Source organism: Oryzias latipes, chromosome 24, assembly GCF_002234675.1.
Source record: "Oryzias latipes chromosome 24, ASM223467v1".
NCBI classification, from domain to species: domain Eukaryota; kingdom Metazoa; phylum Chordata; class Actinopteri; order Beloniformes; family Adrianichthyidae; genus Oryzias; species Oryzias latipes.
This window is the reverse complement of record NC_019882.2, coordinates 6,748,054-6,770,853: the sequence shown is the minus strand read 5'-3', so window position 1 is coordinate 6,770,853 and position 22,800 is coordinate 6,748,054. Positions and strand designations below refer to the sequence as shown.

General features: G+C 37.0%; 2 protein-coding genes and 1 long non-coding RNA gene across 5 annotated transcripts; 1 reads left to right on the top strand and 2 right to left on the bottom strand.

Annotated features, from left to right (window-relative positions):
* Positions 1-2,333: 2,333 nt before the first annotated feature.
* On the bottom strand, positions 2,334-21,667 carry LOC110017734. The gene is made up of 4 exons (XR_002872937.1): positions 21,585-21,667; positions 2,936-4,179; positions 2,727-2,847; positions 2,334-2,606 (listed from the first exon to the last, which is right to left on the bottom strand). It is a non-coding gene; the product is annotated as an uncharacterized LOC110017734 (long non-coding RNA).
* On the bottom strand, positions 5,843-8,568 carry LOC101172782 (protein ripply2-like). Its single transcript, XM_004083457.4, has 3 exons — positions 6,448-8,568; positions 6,297-6,361; positions 5,843-6,212 (listed from the first exon to the last, which is right to left on the bottom strand). Exons 1-3 carry the CDS (start codon positions 6,568-6,570, stop codon positions 6,032-6,034), a joined length of 369 nt encoding a protein of 122 aa, XP_004083505.1. The 5' UTR covers positions 6,571-8,568; the 3' UTR covers positions 5,843-6,031.
* Positions 16,235-19,582, top strand: mrap2 (melanocortin 2 receptor accessory protein 2). Of its 3 annotated transcripts, none has more exons than XM_020714712.2 (4): positions 16,235-17,752; positions 17,889-18,021; positions 18,325-18,424; positions 18,709-19,582. In XM_020714712.2, the coding sequence occupies exons 2-4, from the start codon at positions 17,904-17,906 to the stop codon at positions 19,163-19,165; spliced, it is 675 nt and encodes a 224-aa protein (XP_020570371.1). In that variant the 5' UTR covers positions 16,235-17,752; positions 17,889-17,903; the 3' UTR covers positions 19,166-19,582. The 3 variants fall into 3 exon arrangements, with proteins under 3 accessions (XP_020570371.1, XP_004083625.1, XP_023809099.1); XM_004083577.4 differs by having other exon boundaries at positions 16,236-17,789; XM_023953331.1 differs by having other exon boundaries at positions 16,236-18,021.
* Positions 21,668-22,800: the final 1,133 nt, after the last annotated feature.

The following is a 22,800-nucleotide window of genomic DNA, read 5'->3' as shown; positions in this document are numbered from 1 at the left end:
AAAGTGATTTTCCCCAACCCATCAGAAGAAGCAGAGCTTCCACTAGATATAACCCACGCTATGGTAATCACATGCTAATCACACTTAACACCAGAGCAGGGTCCTATACTCTAGATTAATGCATCCGTGGCATATTCACGTTTCCATTAGCATAAATCAGGTTTACCCTGCCTTCATAATTAGTGTTTTCATATGAATGATAATAAGATATGGTGATTAGGTCAGGGTACTAGAATGGAAATGACTTGTCAGCTATGTCAGCCTCAAACAGTTCTGCACATGATGGACTATCAATATGTGCTTCCTCAAGAAGCAATTAATGATGTTCAAAGGTAATTGAAGTTTCATAGTTCGATATGGAAAGCAAAAGAAGGCTATTAACTAAATTTGTACCTAATAGAGTCCTTTTTTGTCATTTCATCATTTTACAATTGTTTGACTTTTTGTGACATATTTCCTGTCATGCAAAATGTATGAATTTTTACAAAACAAAAAAAAAGTGTATTTGTGAAGTAACATTCATTGAATATCAACACACATAGTGTGTATAATAAACCTGCATTATAATTTATGAGAAAAAGATTTTAATCAGAAATGATTGTTAAACATGAACTGAACTGCATTCCTGCAAGATTGAACTAAAATGTGGGCTTGAATTTAAACAGTTTACTGTTTTGCATACAGTTTTCAGATAACTTCAGCTGTAAATTAGCTTTGTGCAAAGACTTTGATTTAAAATAAATCAAATTCATTGGAGCGGAAAATCATTTTTTGTTGATGATTTGTTTGTTTTATGCCTTTCACTAACAACTGTCTGTAAATTGTTCTTGTGGTTTTATGCATGTTCTGTTCAAGTTCTGACTCAGTCAAGTGAAAAACTAATTGTAGGTGAAGCTTAGAGGAACATTTATGTAGCTGTGTCTTAGAATTAAATACCGTGAACTGAAACATATTTAAGCCTTTTAACGGATATTTTGCAGACTACACGTTTTATGAGACAAAACTAACAGATGAGATGACAGTTGCTGTGAAAGGGTCAAAATGACCCCCTTTGATGTTATTTCTGCAAAAACTGAATTCATTTGGTCTAAGTCTTTTGGATGTTTATCTTGTCTGATGTTTATGGACTTAGTGAAGGAAAACAGGATATGCACGTAAGATTCCGATTCAGAGCGTATGAAGGATGCTTTTTCGTTTGGATGATGAAATCCACAACTTAAAGTCCCACTCTGATCATGTTTGGTCTATTTTAAAATTGTTCCCTTTGGTCTTTTAATTGTGATTATGCCATTTTTATCTAAAATACAAAAACTGTTGTTATCTAGGACATAGTGTCTGCAGAGCAGCAGTAGTTCAATAGAAATTCACCTCTGAGGGGTAGGTGGGACTATTGGTGTGGATTAAGCCAGCCTCCACTTCCCATCACCTATCTCTTTACACGCTCTCCCACTAGGTTACAGCCCCTCACAACCCCGATCCAACATTAGCGGTGCAACAAAAGTGCCAAGCAATATTGAAGCTATCCAGCCGTACAGCTTTGAGCCAGATATTAGATCAGAGATACATGTTTGGGCGTAACTATTTTTTTTATAATGTCTTCAATCATTAGAAAAATGCCACAAGAACATGTTTAAAATGCCAAAAATATGATTTTTAACAGTGTGTCTTTAAGCAGTACGCCTAAGAGTCACTGGCAGAGATTGGTTTGCTCTTTAAGTTTGGGCTCTCCTGGGACAGCCTTCTCTGTCCTGAAACTCCTGACATGGAACATTCCTCTCAGACTGCTAGCCCCGAATGACGGACGGGAACCTCCATGCCTATAACTAACAAATGAGACCTGCTGCATCCCCAGAGACACAAAGTTCTGATCAGGAATGTGGAAAAAAACAAATGAGGAAAAGCAAAACGCCCCCTTTTAAAGAGGTTTAATTTACAAGGCAAACACATTCAGGAATGATTTATCCCCCAAAAAAGAATCAATCTGATTTTAAAATCTTGGTTTCCCATTATAGTTGTGCGTTTGTGTTGCTGGAATAATTTTCCAATTCTACCTGACACCCCTGTTGCCATGGTAATTTATGTGTGAGTCTGAACACCCAGGTCTTGCCTCTGAAATCGTCTTAGCTATGGATATCAAAATCTCCCTTTGAACTGCTTGGTAGCAATCACAGCTTTCTCAAAGACCGTCGTGAGTAAAGTGATACCATGACCAGACTTTGGTCTTCCTCTCTTTTCTGTGGTTATGATCACGGGGGATTTTCTGGATTTTCAGGGAAAGTTGTACTTTGGTCGTAAAGTTGCAACACTGACACGGACACCACACCCGGAGCGGTTATTTCATCAGCATACACGCCGAATGGATCATTAACATCCAGGCTCTTGTCAAGGCATTGAAAAAGCTGAATGGGTAATTTGCCGTGTGTTTCTAAGTTATTCCAGCTCCCTGCAGCTCAGCAGTAGCTGACCCCTCTCCCCTTCTATCTGCTAAGAGGCCTACGGGGAGGAATCAGCCCAAATTACCTTTATTGATCCAGAGAGACAGGTGAATACCAAACAGGACTTTTTCTCTTCACTCATCTTGTGTTTTCATCTTTCCATCCCCCTGTCTGCCTGTCGGAAGAATATAAAGAAGAAACAAGGGTCTTTTATGTGAAAGGACTAATACAGCCACTGCACATCACTATATCAGTGATTTACTGTTTGCATTTAGGTTGCTGCGATTGAACCTGCCTTCCCGTTGCTCATCTTTCACCAGCAGTGACTGGCTGAACAGGAATGGTGAGCAGCTGTTTTTTTCTGCCTCCTATCCACCGATGTCCTCTTACCCCAGCATACAAATCACTGTGGCTGTGGAAAAGATACTCCATTAGGTCCATCTCTGAGTTAAATCAATGCGTGACTTATCAAATGAAATAGGGGATTACCAGATAATCACCTGACAAACGTTGCTGAAATTATAATTATCTCTTTCTCGGGGAGAAAAGACGAAACTAACTATTTAAGTGTAGGGTGAGACAACAAGGTGTAGAAAAGCACAACAGCTATATCTTTTAGACAGCAACATGAGCTGTGGTGTTTGCATGGAGGGGAATCACAGCAGCTGTGCACTTTCACTCTGCAAAGAAACATGCATGAATGAATTCATTCTGAGTTTTGTGGTGTAACATTTTTCAAATTTTGTCAGAGAAATGTGTAGATTACTGGCAGACGAAGATATAGTTCCAGTCCTGTAACTGTAAAGGCATAAGAAAAAGTCTGCAAATATATAACAGCAACTAAATTAATTTCTCACATCCAATATATGCATTTACTTTATGTCACAACTTTTTTAATCCTATTATTAATTTCTAAATACACTTTCTAAAAACACTTACACACTGAAGTTTTTATATATATATATATATTACAAAGAAGGTTATTTAATGAAAATAATTTTCTCATGAAATACTATGACAAACCTTCATAAGTTAAGTCTAATGATATAACTGCATTATTTCATAACCGTCAAAATACAGGGAGCATCCACTTTCGGGCCTCTTGCTCCATCTATTGGTCAAATATTGGAACTGCCACAGGAAAACTGTTCTGTTATTCTTTGTGACATATATACATAGAGAGAGAAATAGAAATATATTATAAAATAATTATTTAAATGAGCTTTTTTTTTCTCTTTTCACGAGGCACACTACTTAGTAGTTTATCAAGCAACGACCCAGTTAGAAAAAGAAAAAACTATGAGGTTTGGGACCCTTTTGTTTTTACAAATATCCAAGAGGGAGTAAGTTTGACTTGTACATTCACATGTACTTATTATCTTATTTTACAATCATAATCTGACAGTTAATTAAAGAATACATGTTATATTGAACACTTATTATAACAGTATAGAAATAATATTAAAAACATACTTTCCTCTTTTTTTATCTGTTGTGAGGAACAACACTGCCCCCTTGTGTCACATAGCTGTGATACCTCTGAACAGAGGACCTCAAGCTTCTGCACACTGATCTGCTGCACCTCTGCAGCAGCCGTTCCCTCCCCAGCAGAGGTGTGACTGTGGGATCCGGCCAACCGCTCTCAGCACAGCGAGTCACACTTCTTCCCTTCTGCTGGTGTCTGTGCTCATCAAACAGGATGCAGATCACGATGCAGTTCCAGATGTCCCACTGTCAAAATGATCTGGTGAAAAAACACTACTAAGTTTACAAATACATTATCGTGACATTTGCTGTTTTTTAATTAAATAAAGCAAGAGCACCAGATTTTTTGTTATTTTAAGACAAAACTTTTGAGTGAATGTCTTTATTTCCATGTTTTTTTCTGGAACCCAAATCACACTTTTATTCACAGCCAGAATACTCATTTCAGAGACCATCTCTGAGATTTCTCACCTGCCGTTTTTGCTATTTCTGTCTATTTGGCTTCAATTGTTAATGTTTATCAGTTGTTTCCTTTCATTAATTCAAAATAATCAGGCATAGAAAAAAGAACAGTTGTGTGGCAGGGTAGCAGTTCAAGGTGTGTACATTTCACACCGTTCAAAGTGACACTGCAGCTTTGACACCCATGCATGGGAAAGTCAAGATTCCCTACACTGCAAAGGATATAAGAGAGTCACCACTTGAACAAAACTATGGAGATGATAATTATGTGTAAAGCGTATGCTCTGCACAACGACATCACAACCACTCAACTAATTTATGCCATTTATTTTTCTCTACGTGCTTCCATTATTTTGTTGTTGTTGTTTTTATTTCTCCTAGACCTAGACTAATATAACTTTAAGAGAATAAATATGCATGAAAATCAATCTGGCAGTTTTTTAACATTATCGAAATCAAAAATAAGTCCACTGGAGGTCACCACTGAAGAGGCACTGACACTTGTGCAGCTTGTTTCTTCCAGGTCTCCCACCTACATGCTGTGTTAACTTAACACTCCACCAAACACCTAAAGATGATCTCCAAAAGTTCCCACGAGGCGGACAACACTATCTACAAAGATTGCCCATTTACTGGACTATTAATTTATATCAAACATTGATCTTGTTCAATAAGAAGACACTAATGATAAATGATAAACTACTGTATTAATCTGATCATCTTTAGCTAAATTGTTGTAAATAGATAAGTAAAACAAATATAATACAAAAAATTGCAACCAATAAATTAATGTTTAAAAAAATATTATAACTTCTGATTTACTACAAATTTTTCTATAGGTTTGTCATCATCCTTCATATCTTTACTTTTTGTCAACTTCTTTGTTTTGACCATTCATAGAATATTTTTTCATGTTGTTAAAAAAATGTTACTGATTATATAACTACAAGATAAAATATCTTGTTGTAAATGGTACAAATATTAACAAGAAAAAAACAAATAAAATATTGAAAGGGGTCAGATGGAAAAAAAATTGATTGAAAACCCACAAAATAATCCAGAAAGAAAAGTTGTAGAGGTTTACCCTCCAGAGAAAAAGACTATGTGGTCCATTTGCAAAAATGTGCACAAAAATGTTATAGTTTTCACCTATATCTTATGATATGGAGTTTTGACCACTTGAAAACTATGAAAAAAATTTAGCCATAACTTTTGAGAAAGTTTAAGGAGGAATTGTATCCATTTTGAATTTGAATATGCACTTATCATGTTCAATAAAAACTGATGAAAACAATGACAGAAATGAAGGAGCTGGCTTATTCTGACATTTCTCATGAACATTTATGTAAATCCAATTTAATTTTTTTCCCCTTGAACTTTATTCTTATGGCTTGACTGTCATTATTTTTTTCATACCACAGGAGAAACATATTTAAAGGAAGACAACTTTAGACATTAGGTTACATTTTGTGCATTTTATTGCATTAATCAACCAAGCACAAACAAATGGTGAACTAAAAAAGAATAACTTAGGCAATGCTGCTAGTAGAAATGAGTGCTCTGTACATATATTTACACAAATAACTTATAATTATAAATATGACCACACCAAAGCCAGGTTTGATCCCAAAAGTTTCAAAGGTTAAAATTCAGTTCTGCTCCTTCTCCACCCGCTCCTCTTCCTCCTCTTCCTCATTCCCGTCGTCGTCTTCCTCGTCGCTGCTGGATTCCGCAAAGGGGCAGATGGTCGCTTGAACGGGGTAGTTGCGCAGGAGAATTTCTGCATCTCGGTAGAGATAATCGAAACACCTCGATTTCGGCCAAAACAACCTCCACACAAAAAAAGTGAAAAGGGTTAAAATGACTGGAAATAATAAAGAAGAGTCTCTGGTTTAGCTGCAGGACCTCACATACTTAACTGGATGGGTGACTTGAGGAGTTTTTTGTTTGGCATCAGGGGGGGGCACTGTTTGGCAGTTCTGAAGAGAAAAACAAATTCTGACTGAACTTTCTATCAAACAATTCGAATTCAAATCTTAAATGTCACATTTTTATTTAAGCTCACCGTCATCAAAGCCGATTTGTCCACATTTCCCTTTTTCCACGGTCTCCACAGACTGGACTGCGTGTTGGAGTGATCGCTGGCGTAACCAGACTGTAATCCACTGCTGTCTGCGTCCTTCTGCATGGCCCCTTGCGCTGATTAGCTCTTCGTAAAGTCTGTGCGAGGTTGTGAAACTGACTGAAGCTGAAAGCCCCTTTTTATCAGGGCCCGGCAGCCCGTGCCAAATTGCGCTTTTACGCGTCCGCAAGTGTTTCCATGCGCCACGGTGTTAAGGTGAGAATTCACACTTGAGCAAACCACGACCATATGGTCTGTCTTTCTCAATTTTGAATGTGGCTCTGTGTGAATTACAAAAAAAGTTACAAGTGCTTAAAATGGCTAAAAATACATAGACGAGCCAATACATTTAACTCAACTATTTTTGAAATATACGCAAAAAATGCCTCCATGTTACACTTAAAACGAATTTCCAAAATACATTTTCTGGTGTCTAAAGCTGTCATTGAATCATAAAGAATCAACTTTTGCAACTCATTTGATATTTTAAATGAATAAATAAATAAAACTTGATTTTTTTAAAGCATTTCTTTACGGCTTAGGACAAACAAGAGCACTTTCAGACTAAACGTTTGCCACTCCTAACTTCTAATCCCATTAACCTTTCTTTATCTGTGACTGACAGTTTTGCCATTTGGGCTTGAGGTGTGAAGAAACACGTGCCCTGCTGTCATTGCTGCAAGATGGAGTGAGGCTTGTGCTCACTGTGGGGGTTTAAAACACGCCAGCGTTTTTTTGTTTTGTTTTTTTTTTTTTTTTTACAACAGAGAGGATAGATAGTTGTGGTGCACCTTCTATGATGGACATAATTAAACTGCATTGCACATCCCATTTAGGAAGAGCATGTACCTTTCTAAAAATCCCCATGTGAACCACAGTCAAGTAATCTTTACGAGGAATCAACGAAGTCTGGATAAGTGCTTTCCAACCCTCTACCACCAGGGAGCAGCCTGGTTCTTAAAGCTGTGCAGAATTGATTGTGGAAGCTACCAGGCTGAACTGCATTGCATTGTATCCTGTTCTCATTTGTTTCCTTTTAAAAACACCATCATTCATCTCAAAAGTGTCTTCTGTAGAAGCATCCTCAAACCTGACACATACATTGTTATTGTTGACCAAACCCTAGCTCAGAAAACAAGGGATTAGAGACTGCAGCTAATAAGGTGCACACAGAACCTCTGATCCACTTCTCTTCCAGTCTCTTCTTCAGTTTCAAAACTAATTGGGCAGCCTGTGCTGCTTCGCTGATCAGTCTTCTCTCTAGAGGGAGTCACTGTTTGGCCTCCTTTTTTTCCCTTCGGTTTTGTTTTGTTTCTTTTTGGTAATGAGAGATTTTAACACAAAATAAAACACTTGCACATTTCTAGAAATCCAAGTAACATTCACATCCTTTATAGAGGTTTTTGAGAAACACTTTACAATTCCTAAAACCTCCTAATTTTCCCTGCTTTTCAAAAAAAAGCCATTAACATTCCGAATTTTTCTTTTTTTATACACTATACTTATCACCCAAAAGATGCTCTGCCTGGGTTTTGTGAATGTGGTCTTTTTACAAAAACACATCCTGCCCATTCTGACAGAACAGTGCTAAAGGTGTCAAGAGAGTGAGTAAGACTATGACACAAAAGATGCTGGAATAGTACATTTCAGGTTCCTGTTGGGTTTTGAATGATGTACAATTCAATGTCCCTTCAAAGACCAGAAAAACACAACCCATAAACACACACAAATGAAAAACTGGACATAATACAAAACATGAACCATGAGCCCTCATTCAGGATAGAGCCAAATTATTAAAAAGGAGAGAATTGAGACAAAAGGAAGGAAGGTAGCTGATGACGCAACATTCACAGTCAGGAAGATCGACACACCACTAAAGTTTTTTCAGCATTAACCTAAAAGTCTAAGGGTATTTAAAAACTAACAATTGCTAACCACCTTTTATTTTCAAGGTCGATATTATGCTGTCTTGCCTCGTAATTCAAGCCTTTTACTGCTCATTTTGACAAAACTCTCCTCGTCCTTTTTTTAAACACATTTTCTTTTACTTCAGTCCTTTATTTATTCACTTTCAGTTGTGATTTGTAAATAAAAAAAAAGTTGAGGGGCAGCACTTGTGGAAGGCAGGAATTCATGTGAATTATGCTTTCACATATTAGCCAGTTGCCGTCATGTAAAGTCAAGTTAGAGGTTAGCCGTAAATACGTTTTTAATTATTTTCCTGCTTCTTGAACTGGTGCCTTTAGTCATTTTGATCATCAGTGTGCATGTGTGTGTGTGCGTGTTTGTGCAGTTGAATCAATTTTTTGCAATAAAGATGACTCACCAGGGCTGTTAATGCAGGGCTCAACTCTGCTATAAAAAAAACTCTGCACATCCTGCTTTGAAGCAACCGTGCTGAGGAAAGTTAGAGCTTTCACAAAACTATGTAAAATGGTAATTGTAAATAAATTAGTGAAGACTGGGACTGCATTTTACAGCACCGTTTTGCTCGTGTGTTTAACAGAAAAAGGTCAGATGGGTTAAATATATTTCAGGATACAGTGGTATTTGTCATCCGTACTCTAATGTTTGTCTTCTTAATCTGGAATTAACAAAGTCAACAGTCTGACAGCAGCGGGTGGAGATTCTTTATTTAGTAAGGAGCAGATGCTCACTCATCCCCTCCTTAAACCTGTTTGCTTATTTTTTTTTTTTAACCAATGCAATGATAAGTTAAAATTTGTCTGGGGTTTTGTGTGGCTCAGCCACTCTTAACACAATAGGATGCTAAGACATTCTAAAACATTTAAGAAAGTGACACGTTCAGTTCTGCAGATGCATCACCTCTACAGTTACACCACAAAGAGACATTAGGAAGCTGTGATGACAGTTTTTTGTCAAAATTTCTGTTTTTTGACAATATGAGACAAAAGAAATAGAATTAAAAAAAGGTTTTCAGTTGGGTTTGGGGATGAATCATAGTTGGCAGACGTTCATTTTGTCTAAAATAGTGTTTACATGAATAAAGTCGTATGCCCACATTTATATTCTAAATACAGTGGGGCAAAAAAATGTTTAGTCAGCCACCGATTATGCAAGTTCTTCCACTTAAAAAGTTGAGAGAATCCTGTAATTTTCATCATAGTTATACCTCAGCTATTAAAGACAAAATGAGAGGTAAAAAATCCAGAAAATCACATTGTCTGATTTATAAAGAATGTATTTGTAAATTATGATGGAAAATAAGTCCATCTCGCAGCCGGTTTAGCTCGTGCTGGTTTGCAGCGCCTGCCGTCCGTGAAACCAGGGTTCGACTCCGGGCTGCTCCCTGTTCCCTTCTCTACCTCTGCCGGTTCCAAGCCCGGTTTGAGAAGGTTGCGTCAGGAAGGGCATCCGGCGTAAAACATTGCCAAATCTACCATGCGACTCGTTCGCTGTGGCGACCCCTGATGGGAGAAGCCGAAAGTGGAAGATGGAAAATAAGTCATTTGGTCAATGACTAAAGTTCAACTCAAAACTTTGTTATTTACCCTTTTTTGGCACTGACAGCAAACAAACATTTTCTGCAAGTTTTCACAAGGTTTTCACAAACCATTGCCAGTATTTTGGCCCATTCCTCCATACAGATCTCCTCTAGAGCAGTAATGTTTTGGGGCTGTCGCTAAGCAACACAGAGTTTCAACAGTCTCCAATGGTTTTCTATGGGTTTAAGATCTTCAGACTGGCTAGGCCACTCCAGGACCTTGAAATGCTTCTTAAAAAGCCACTCCTTCATTACCCGGGCAGTGTGTTTGGTATGGTTGTCATGCTGAAAGACCCAGCTACGTTTCATCTTTAATGCCGTTGCTAATGGAAGGAGGTTTTCACTCCAAATCTGATGATACATGGTTCCAGTTATTCTTTCTTTTACATGGATCAGGTGTCCCAGTCCCTTTGCTGAAAAACAGCTCCAAAGCATGATGTTTCCACCCACATGCTTTACAGCAGGTATGGTGTTCTTTGGATGCACCTCAGCATTCTTTCCCCTCCACACACAACTAGTGGGGTTCTTATCAAGAAGTTCTATTTTGGTTTCATCTGACCATAGGACATTCTACCAGTCCTCTTCTGGATCATCCAAATGCTCTCTAGCAAACTTTAGACACATGTACTGGCTTTAGCAGGGGGACACGTTTGGCATTTGAGTCCCTGATGGCGTAGTGTGTTACTGATGGTAGCCTTTGTTACTTTTGCCCCAGCTCTCTTCAGATCATTCACTAGGACCCCCGTGTGGATCTGGGATTCTTGCTCACTGTTCTTGTGATCATTTTGACCCCACAGGGTGAGATCTTGTGGGGAGCCCCAGATGGAGGGAGATTATAAGTGGTCCTCTATGTCTTCCATTTCCTAATAATTGCTCCCACAGTTGATTTCTTCACACCAAGCTGCTTACCTATTACAGATTCCGTCTTCCCAGCCTGGTGCAGGTCAACAATTTTGTTTCTGCTGACTGTCTTTGGTATTGGCCATAGTGGAGCTTGGAGTGTGACTGTTGTTGACAGGTGTCTATTACAGTGGTGGACAAAATTGTTGGTACCCCTCAGTTAAAGAAAGAAAGTCCACAATGCTCACTGAAATGACTTGAAACGTTCAAAAGTAACAATAAATTAAGATTGATTGGAAAGTTAAATAATCAAAATCAGCCATTACTTTTGAGTTGTCAAATAACAGAATTATTTTAAAAAACAAACTAAGGAAATAGGGCTGGACAAAAATGATGGTACCTCCATAAAAGACTGAGAACTAATTGCCCAGGGGGTCATGATGAACTCGGGTGTGTCCTTTAATTGACACCACAGCTGTTTTCAAACCCATAATCAGTCATTCTGCCTATTTAAAGGGAGTCAAATAGTCATGTTGCTGTTTGGTGAAAAGGTGTGTACAACACTGAAGATGGACAACAGAAAGCGAAGGAGAGAATTGTCCCAGGACATTAGAAACAAAATTATAGACAAACATGGTAAAGGCTATAAAACCATCTGTAAGCAGCTTGAAGTTCCAGTGACGACAGCGGCACATATTATTCAGAAGTTTAAGACCACGGACAGTAGCCAACCTCCCTGGACGTGGCCGGAAGAGGAAAATTGATGACAAATTGAGGAGACGGATAGTTGGAACTAAGGAGCCCAGAACAACCTCCAAAGATATTAAAGGTGAACTCCTAGATCAAGGTACATCAGTGTCAGATCGCACCATTCATCGTTGTTTAAGCCAGAGTGGACGTCATGGGAGACGACCAAGGAGGACACCACTGTTGAAAGGAAATCATCATAAAGCTAGACTGGAATTTGGAATAATGCATGTTGACAAGCCACAAAGCTTCTGGGAAAATGTCCTTTGGACAAATGAGACAAAACTGGAGCTTTTTGGTAAGGCACATCAGCTCTATGTTGGTAGAGAAAGAGAAAAGTGTTGGACTATTCTGAAGTGGCCTTCTATGAGCCCAGATCTGAATCCCATTGAACATCTGTGGAAGGAGCTGAAACATGCCATTTGGAGAAGACACCCGTCAAACCTGAGACAACTGGAGCAGTTTGCTCATGAAGAGTGGGCCAAAATGCCTGTGGACAAGTGCAGAAGGCTTGTTGACAAATACAGAAACTGTTTAATTGCAGTGATTGCCTCAAAAGTTTGAGCAAACAAAATATTAATTTATGGGTAACATCATTTTTGCAGCCCTATTTCATTAGTTTTTTTTTTTTTTAATAATTCTGCTAATCAAAAACTCAAAGGTAATGGCTGATTTTGATTATTTCATTTTCAATCAATTTTAATTTATTGTTACTTTTGAACGTCTAGACTTTGTTGGACTTTCTTTCTTTAACTGAGGGGTACCAACAATTTTGTCCACCACTGTATATAGATAGAAGAACAGAAGAAGTTACAGGTCCGTGAGAGCCAGAAATCTTGCTTGTTTGTTGGTGGCCAAATACGTATTTTGTGTTTTTTCTGGATTTCTTTCTCATTTTGTCTCATAGTTGAGGTGTACCTATGTTGAAAGGTACAGGCCTCTCTAATCATTTTAAGTAGGACAATTTTCACAATTGGTGGCTGCAACTTTTTGTGTCCCACTATATTAAATAATTATTGTGTTATTCTGAAGGGTTTGGAGCTTCTTTGTGGCTGTGGAAGTCCAAAGTCTAAAGTTGCTCATAAGTTCTTTATTGCAAGTCCAAGCCAAATCTAAAATCAAATAATTTAAATTAAGTCAAGTCTAAGTATTTAGCTTTCATTTCAAGTTAAGTTTTAAAAAATGTGGTTAAATGGAACATTTTAAATCTGTCTTTATACTACCTTTAAACTGCTTGTAGGGAAACAATAACAAGTAAAACTCAGGTCTGAGTCTCAAGTCCAAGTTGGCATCTCTGATCAAGCCATGATCATTATCCATTCTGAACACTGGTTTTCTCTCTGCGGATTCTCTTTCTGCTCCTTAATTCTGAGACAGTGCTTCCATTTGCCTCATTGATCAATAACCAAGCAGACAGTTTTTGGCAGAAAGATGAAACAGCCTCCGCACTTTAGCTGTGTTTGAGCTGTTTAATTAGGGCTGCTTGATGTTCATATCCTCATTATCTGCTAGATAGAAATATTATGGTAAAAAAAAGGATTTGTGATTAATCTTCTGTGATGCCATGCTGTTCTCATAAAGATCAGCATTAAACCTGGTAATGCTGGATCCTCCAAGCTCCGCGGCTTTCTGAGAACGGCTAGATAGTGGGTCGAAATGTTCGAGAGCCCAGTGTAATTGAAGTCTAGAGTGTTCCCTTGGAAACCATCTAATGATGGAACAATGTTCTATGGCTAGGAGGAGGCAAGGTTCAGGAAAATAAATAAAAAAACTGAAAAAATATGATTCAGTATTAAATTATGAAGCTTGGAAATAATCAGGACATGAGAAATAAAGAGGAAATCACATGAAGTCAGAGAGGCTCAAAACTGTTCTTTTTAATGGATGAATCTCCTTAAGGGATTTCAGTTTATTTTGCTTTGTTTGTGTTCATTTCTTATTCCACCATCTGAATTCCAGTCACTGTCCATCTGCCACTGAGTGAAAGGACACAATTCATGCGCAAAAGGTCAACATGACAGTACTTTGCCTTTTGTTCTGCACTGGGATTACATTATGAAGCCCCTCGGTAAGCAGCATCTTTTTGTTTATGTTGTACAAAGACAACCAAAAGGGTATAAAAATCTTATCAAAGCTGATCTACTTAAGAGAAAAAGATGGGATTAAATCCAAAATGATAGAGTTTTGCAAATTCTACAAGACTGAAAGAGTTTAAAAATGTTAATGTTTGCATGAAAAGCCCTCAGTTTATGTATTAACACTGTCATTTTAAGAGTGAACAAACCACAAAAGAATGAGTGAGTGGTTTTAGAAGCATGGATTATGTTGGAGAATAAAGGATAATGTCAAACGCTTGTCCAGTTCCATGCATTGCACACAACAAGAATACTGATGTGGAATGTATGAATATTTAGCATTGTCTGCTTGGTGGTCTCCACAGTTTTTTCTCTTGAGCAGTCAGTGGGGGCGAGATCCAGCTTTAAACTGTAGTTCATATGTGAGCAGAATCCTAGAAAGAACACTAAAATAAAAACATTCATTTCTAATTTTACTAAAAATAAATCAGCAGAAGAATTTGTTTTCTTTGAAGTATAGCTCAAACAGTGAATAAATGAAAAATCATAAATTGGAGTGGTCTTAAGAGAATATAAAAAGCCTACATATAGGCCTGAAACAGACCAAAACTCGCCTTTACATTTATCTGAAATTTGTGGATAAATATATAAGATTTGGACTGTGAAACATGACTTTTTAAGCTGTGAGTTGCATAAATGTATTCTAAAAAAAAAAAATTGGGAAATTGTTCCTGTGACTCCAATAATATTCCATCAGAAAACTGCAAATAGTTAATTAAAAAAATAAAATAAAAATAAAATATAAAATAATAAAAATAAATTAAAAAAATAATAAAAAATAATAATAAAAATAAATAAATAAATAAATAAATAAATAAAAAAAATTGCAAATAGAAGTGGCATCTACTTCGAAAGTGCAGATTGATTTTTTTTTATGCTTTTAGGTCAATTGAACTGTTACTGAACTGTACTAAAAACTCACTTCAGTTAATAAAAGTAAAAGAGAGGACGACATTTACAACAGAGAAGCAAAAGCAACAAAGCCTTATTGTTTTTTAAATAAGTAATTTTAACAAAAACACATTTGCCAGAACCTTTGAGTTCCTTCTTCTAACTCCTTGTACTTAAGGTCCCTCTCCAATCATCTTTTGAGCATTTTTTAAAGTGTTCCTAGTTTTTTTTGTTTTTATTATTATAATAACGATTATTCCGTTTTTAGACAAACTCAAACTAGACAAAATCAAAAAACCTATGGTATTTTTCTAGGATAGTTTCTTCAGAGCGGCAAGAGTCCATTAGAAATCCTCTTTTGAGTTGTGGGTTGTGAGTTGTGGGTGGTTTTTATTGAGTTAAGGCAGTGCTTCTCAATTATTTTTTGCCAGGCCCCCCCAAGGAAAAAGAAAATGCCCCCCCCAACCCCCCCACACACACACACTCGTGCGGTGACAATATATTAGGTTAGTATCTACAAAAATTGTGTAAGTACCGGTATACCTAAAATTGTATCTTTTAACATTAACATGTTTTATAAGGTAAAACTAAAACTTTGCCAATCTCTAATATTTTTGTTTAGAATAATACACTCACAGTGTTTTATCTTTGTTTTTTTTTAATAGTTTTGCCTTTTGTTACCTTTTGGTTTCTCTGTATTTTGCAAAAGCTTCTGCATCTCTGTAAAGGTTTTTTAATTGCCTCTTGGAAAGGAGCTATGCATTTTTTGCCTAACAGAGTGCTGTGTGTATCAATTCTGTGTTTAAAATACAAGACTTAAATCAAATAATTAAAAAAAAATCAGTTAAACGATTCGAATGAGAAAAAAGTCTGCCTTTTTCTTGTTTGCATTTACATTCACCTGAATTCAAAATGTATTTTATAAGGGCTCCATGCTCACCTTGAAGCTGCAACAAACACATCTGCAGACAAATAACAGCTCAACTAGAGAAACATGGGTTTAGGGCCTGTGGGTAGCAATGGGGGGAAACACCTTTGGACACATGCCCCTTATGGGTTTAGTCCACCTAGTCCACAAAAACCAGAAAAGTATTTTTGCATTTACTGTGGTTCTATGAAGGAAATATGTGGACAGAAACCGTCATTGAAGAAACCTTCATGTTTTTGTTTGGCGTAGAAGCTTGAAATAGCTCACTCAAGCTTATTTCTAAAAAGCCTCTTTGTTATCTCTTTCTGGATCTTTTTTCTTAATAAAAGAGGTTTTTGTAAGACCTCATGAGAGATCCAGGACATTTATTTTTTCTTTGATGTTTGAACACAAAAACTACCACCAGATGGTGCTAAACAAAGACTTGCATTATTTTGTAGTATTTGTTCAAGGTATTAAACTGTTTCAAGCATGTTGAATACATGAAGATTTAAAACGAGTCTTTTAAAGATTGTTCAGAGCTTTATTTGATTATTTCTACTGTGTGAAAATTCATTCTGGTTATGGATTACCAGACTTAATAAAGCTGAAGTGTTGCTGCTTTAGCACCGCTGTTGACAAGATACCTAAAACATTTAATTAGTGTATGAACCATGATGAGGCCTCCTGCTTGAATGGATATTTTAGCAGGACATGAGAAAAGAGCACTCACTTAAAAAGAGCACTTCCAGCCACAAGCAGATTCAATTATACCTCTAGTGCAAAATGAAATCCTTCATCACGGTTGTTTTAATTCAATCTTTTTAGCAACATGCTCATCCTAAATAGTCTGATCATATGAATATTCACAAGTCATCTTCCTCTGCAAAAGACGCAGTGTCAACAGTTTGCAATAAACAAACATCTCAAGAAAATTCTTACACCTAAAAGTAAAAAAATATGTTAAAATATCCTTTTTTTCTTTCATAATTGGCCTTCTGCAAGCAGATAACAGCTTCTTTAAGAGCACCTGGTTTTCTGGTGCTTCTTTTAAATATAATTTACCCTCCGCTTTCTGCATGTTTGTAAGGTAAGCAAGAATGTCTCAGAGTTTCTTCTTATTATAAACATGGTATGAAAAAGCATGCTGCTGACACGTTTTTACTCTTTTTCTGCTTGTCACACAACTGTGTTTTTTTAGCATCAAAATCAGACTTTACTTTGTTCTTTTAGGTCATTTTGATGTCTTTATAAACGTTTGATCATTGAGCGCTCTGCATTTAATATGCAACTTTAGAAATTGGGGAATCTGGTCATGGACTGATAGTACACCTGTTTTTCAGATAAAATTGAATGCCTCTAAAGTGTTTCTTAAACATACAGTTCTTACAAATGTGTATTTTTATTGGTGTAGTGCAAAACAATGATCTCCTATTATTAGAATTTATTCCCTACAGATTAGACAGGCTGGAATAATTTGGTATTATACATCAGGCACAGTGGTGTGCCTCAGGGTTTAGTACTTCGGTCATTGCTGTTTAACCTGTACAGACTCCAGCCACCCACAAAGAGATTACTGTCCAACTAAAATGTTCCTCAATTTTATTTGTGTTCAAGTTAAAATTCAAATGTAGTTATTTATGAGGGTTTTATTTAGAATAATGATCCACCATTGTTTAATTTAATACATCTTTTTCTATTTTATATTAAATTAAGTTTCCTGTTTGTTGCAAAAACTAACTTATCCATACAATTGCTTCTGTAAAAGAAAGCTACAGGTCAAAAATGATGTCTAGGCTTTTTTTAAGGGTATATCACAAGGACAACCTGTTGGATCTAAGAATTTTACCCTTTTAGTTTCATTAAGATCCTCATGGAAAGTTTTTTTTTTTTTTTGAGAATTGTCTTCATGCTTATCTGTTAATGATTTTACAGTTGAATTTTAAGTAATGGTTTGGTATAAACACATTAATCCAAAGTCAATTCTGCTCATCTGAAAACACGTGGTTTTAAAACGATCTCAAAGACAAGACCATGAGACATATTTTTCTGCGTAATTTCCATGCGCCACCAGCACGCACGCAGGCGATTGGATGAAGTGGTGCGCACAGAGGAGCTCAGACAGAAGCTGATTCTTCACATGATTCACTTGTCTACCGCTGGAGTTCAATGCTGGAATAAATCAAAGGGCTTTCCTTATGAAATGACTGCAGCTAAGAGCATGTGAGCGGAATTCCCACATTTGAAGCGTGGAGATCACGTATGTGGGGGTTTGGCACAAACTTCGCTGAGCACGAATCCATCCATGTGGCTTTTTTTCTAAATTCGATTTTTTTTTATTAATTTATGCTCTGTTTAGGAGCGGCGGTTTAAAATGTCCGAGATCCACAACAGAAGCCAAATCAGCGCACGACGCAGTGACTATGTGTGGCAGTACGAGTATTATGACGACGAGGAGCCCGTCTCTTTTGAGGGACTCAAAGCGCACAGATGTAAGTTGAATTGAGTTTCCTTTCTTGACTAGGATCATGAATTTAAAGCACCTGTGAATAAGTTATTGAATTCATTTTTTAGCCTAATTTCATCAGCTAAAGGTGACACGTCGCGCCTGTTAACCATTTAGTTGATGTAATCATCATTTAATTTAAAGATAAGACCACCTTTGTAAACAAGATCACAACTGTAATCAAATCTGGGCTCCCTTTTCCTCAGTAATTGATTCATCCCTGACAGAAGAAACTAAATGAACGCTTAAAGAGTGCTAACCAACATGACTTTCCTTTCTGTGTTTGCAGACTCCATAGTCATAGGATTCTGGGTTGGACTGGCGGTGTTTGTCATTTTTATGTTCTTTGTTCTGACATTGCTCACAAAGACTGGAGCGCCACATCAGGAGTGAGTATCAAAGCAGGCTTTCCTTTTTAAACCTCTGAGTTCAGGCAGTTCAGTGCTCATCATTTCTCCCCACATGCTGCAAATCTGACAGACACTTCTGAGAAGAATAATCATGAATATGTATTTGTTTTATTACAAGCAAAGGAAAGATAACAGAGTGATTGCTGAAGAGAATATTAAGAAGTCTCCTACATCCTCACTGCAAATTAAATCTAATAGGCTTTTATTTTCCGTCATTCTACCACCCGAGTTGTTACTTAAGATTCTCTCTGATTCTCAAACAGAAATCCAGAATGTGCTGATAAGCGTCACCGACCAGGGAGCTGTCTGGTGGACATTGATGACCAAAAAGATAAAAGCGATAAGGCCTTTTCCCGCCCGCTGCTGACAGGGACGCGTACTTATTTCAATTTCTTTGTAAACGAAGAAGATCGGTCTCAGAGGGAGAAAAACCAAGAGGATAACAGTGGGTCATTCAAAGACAGAAGGCGAAGAGCCACTCGTTCCTCTGATGAGATGGAGGAGGAGATGGAGGAAGCAGGGATACACCATCCTCTCAATGGACTCGTAGAGGAAAGCCGGATGGAAAGAGAGTGTGCCTTTTTGTCTCACTATAACATCCCTAACTTCGTGAACTTGGACCACAGTTCCACTCTTGGAGAAGACGATCTGCTGTACGAACCATCGGTGGTGTTGGAGCGTCACTCTCAGACACAAGATGCTTCCTGTGACACCCACTAGCTCTAAGAGGCACACCTGCCCCTCTTTCTCCTCTATCTACGTCACTTGTTATATTTTTTTCAGAAAATCTGGCATTTCAATCAGCAATCGAGGTGATGTGAAAAATCTGAAGTGTAAACTCACAGTTTTGGGATGACATTTCCAGATAAGATTGCCTCAGTAAGGATGCCTGGTATTTATTTCAAACACAGTGTGCATGAATTGGATGCAGCTGCTGAGTTCTACATTCGCTTGGACAAACTGCTAAATTAAAGAGCGGGGGGGGGGGGGGTTATGAAGGAGAGGAGCTCCACCGGATTCAATACATTGATCTTGGTAAACTTCCGAATTGCAGACACTGTGCTTTATTTGTAAGGAAAAAGAAGTGATTTAAACCTTGAATTATACCACTGCTAAAATATAATCACTTCCATGTCATAGAGTGTATTCTGTTCATGGTCTTGTAGCACTTATAGAAAACACTGCAGCTCCAAAATATTATTATATAATGTTTTCATTATTTGTGAATTGGGGCAACAATTATTAGATGTAATGTAACAAATAAAATCTCGTACCTGCACTTTATATATTATATAATAGAGGACCTAAAGGCTATGAAAACAAGTCTTTGCTTTAATTTTTTCTTAATTTTAGCAACAGATTATGTTTCATTTTAATATTTTGTCATTTTGGGAAAAAAGCATTATTAGGTAATTTTATATTTGAGACTTTTAAATGTTGGTGCCTGTTTCTACAGTACAGCATTTAGAATGATAAACCTTCATCACTAAGAAAGAAAACAGGATAAAAAGGAAAAAAGAGAAAACAAAAGAGTCAACTTTACTGAATGGTACTTCTTTAACTTTGAAGCATGGGGGTAGATTAACCATGGTGTGGGTTTAAGGGTTTAAAACAGTGTGAACCTGTAACTTTCTAACAGAGACAACAAGCTGATTTAATGCATAATAGACCTTGTGCAGTGCAAGCTGAAAAACCACTGTTTAAAACCAATCAAACCTTTCAAGAAAAGTTCTGGATTTACCTTTAAAAAACCAAAATGTCCTCACTAAAACTGTTAATTTTTAATTTCAGGTGTTACAGTTTGTGACAGAAGTGATTCAGAATGTTCCAAACAAACACTGAGAGCACATCTGCTGGCAACCAAAAGGTTTTACAAGCTCAGCTAACGCTTGACTGACCCATGTACGAACCATGCAAGCTGTTTTATTTTGTGTACATTTTGGTAAGGGGTAAAAATTGTCCCAAATGGGGCCAAAAACAGTCTAAATATGTCCTGACAAACATTCTTGGAATTAAATAGGTGAATTCTTCAACTATAAGATAAATCTTCTTACCAAAGCAAAAAATTTAAAAAAGAAAAGTTTGTGAGAAAACAGGATAAAAATACAAATTTGGTCTTGCACGTTTTATCTCACAGATAATCTGTTTTTTCCCCCCAAATAAAATCATTAATTTTATAGTAATTATGCAAAAGGATCATTGCTCATTATGATAATAATGTATCCGATTGACATTAAACATTTTACACCTCTCCAAAAGCATTTTAAGAACAGTGTGCTTTGAATGCAGGAGAATCTATCAACTTTAACAGGGATCCAGCCTTTACCAAATGGCTCTTTCAGACTTTTGACTGCCCATTTAATTGCATTTGATCAGGTACTATGACATATGAATATTAAAAAAAGGATGACCTCTGCAGGCTGAGCACTGGTTTTTATTTGTCCCTGCCCAAATCCAACTAAAAAAAACATTACATCAAGAAATAAACAAAACAACAAAATGTGCTTTTGTTTCAGAAAGAATACATTTTCAGGGATAAACTGCAATGATATTTTTTATCATAGATGGTATGCGCAGACAGCTTTACTGTTGTTGCTTCTGAGCCAAAAGGTGGTCCGTACAGTGAAGTATCAGTGAACTGTGACATTATCAGAACCTCTGTGTATTTCCAAAAGAGTTCAATTCCACCTTTGACTAAATTAAATTAATAAAAAACAGGAAAGCTTGTACAGGGAGAGAGGCTAAAAACATGGAAAAAAAGGCTTATGGCTGAGCCCCCCCCCCCCCCCCCCCCCCCCCCCGCCCGCCCCTTCCTCGATTTTACACAACATAACTATAAAGTAGAGTCATGTACTTATTGGTGACAGAGGTTGCTGTGGTGATGCAACACTGAGAGGCTTGGCAGCAGTGGAGAGCAGCAGTAAATCACATGCTTATATATCTTCTTGTGTGGGTGTCCACTGTGCAGTCCCAAAGAAAAACAAGTTGACAATATATTATCAAAAGTGCCCAGTATTTTACATGTCTAACTTTGCTTTGCTAAGGACTTGTGCCACATTACTCCAGGATTAGATGTGACTCAGCATTAGTCTTTTCAATGCTTAGATAGGTGTTAAAGGGTGTGGTGAGCATTGTTCACCTGTGAGTGGCGCTGAGGAGTTCAGTCCACTCATGTCTGGCCTTGGGCTTTCTCCAACATTCTTCAGTGAGTCACTTCAGGCCCTGAGGTGGAAAGTTGTGGTGAGAATGAGTCAAAGAGGCTAAAATAAGCAAAAGTCAAGATTGGGGTTTATTTGGACCTTTAGAGTATCAGTTAAAAAGAATTTTATATATATATATATATATATATATATATATATATATATATATATATATATATATATATATATATATATATATATATATATATATATATATATATTGTGTGTGTGTGTGTAATTTTTTTTGTTTGTTTTTTTGCTGAAAATATTTTATAATTTTAGATAAAATATTCCAAGAGGAAGGAAACTGAATGTAAGTGCATTCTTACATCTTTTATAACGTTAGGCAGTTTTGACCCTGAAATTGCTATGACTGAATTTAATTTTTTAGGATGATTTTTGGTGTTTTTAACAGGTTTTTGATGCATTTTCTAATAATAGAGGACATACATTAAGAAAATTAAGCTTAAAATTGCATTTCTGAATATTTCCGTATTGAAATCATTGTGAATCAAGAGTAGATGAAAAAATTCTGTTTAAAAACAAATCGTATTTGTGATGGCCACAAGGACCCTGCTCCACTCCGTTCAGATGCATCTATTTGTAGTCGACTAGATCCATGTGGGCATTTTCTCAAAACTGTAACAATATTGCTCAGCATTTTTATTTCACCAGTAACGTTAGGTTGGAGATGTGAAGGGCTGTAAGATTGCGTGTGTAAACAGAGAACTCTTAGTAACAGTAAAGGGAACAGGAGGGATTGCTCCATACAAATGGTCCCCCCCAGGCAAATTTCTAATGAGCAACTGTGGCTCTGCTGAAACTATGTCCTAGAAAACGATGCAGGTTTTGTTTTTTAATTTTGCCTAAAAATTGCACAATCTTATTTAATAGACCACTTTGAACGCTTTTACACTAGAAGATTGGAGTGGGACTTTAACAGTGAACAAAAGAATATCTAAATATAACAATCAATGGTGGAAAGTAAGCAATCAGTGACTTAATTCACATACAAGTTCTCAGCTCCTCAGAATTACAAACAAATCTCTCTTTTGTGAATAAATACTCGTAGGAAATATTTCCAGATAACCCAGTGCTTTGACTGACTCATGATTCTGCATGCATCCAGAGTGTGAGACCTTTCTCTGGTGCTGG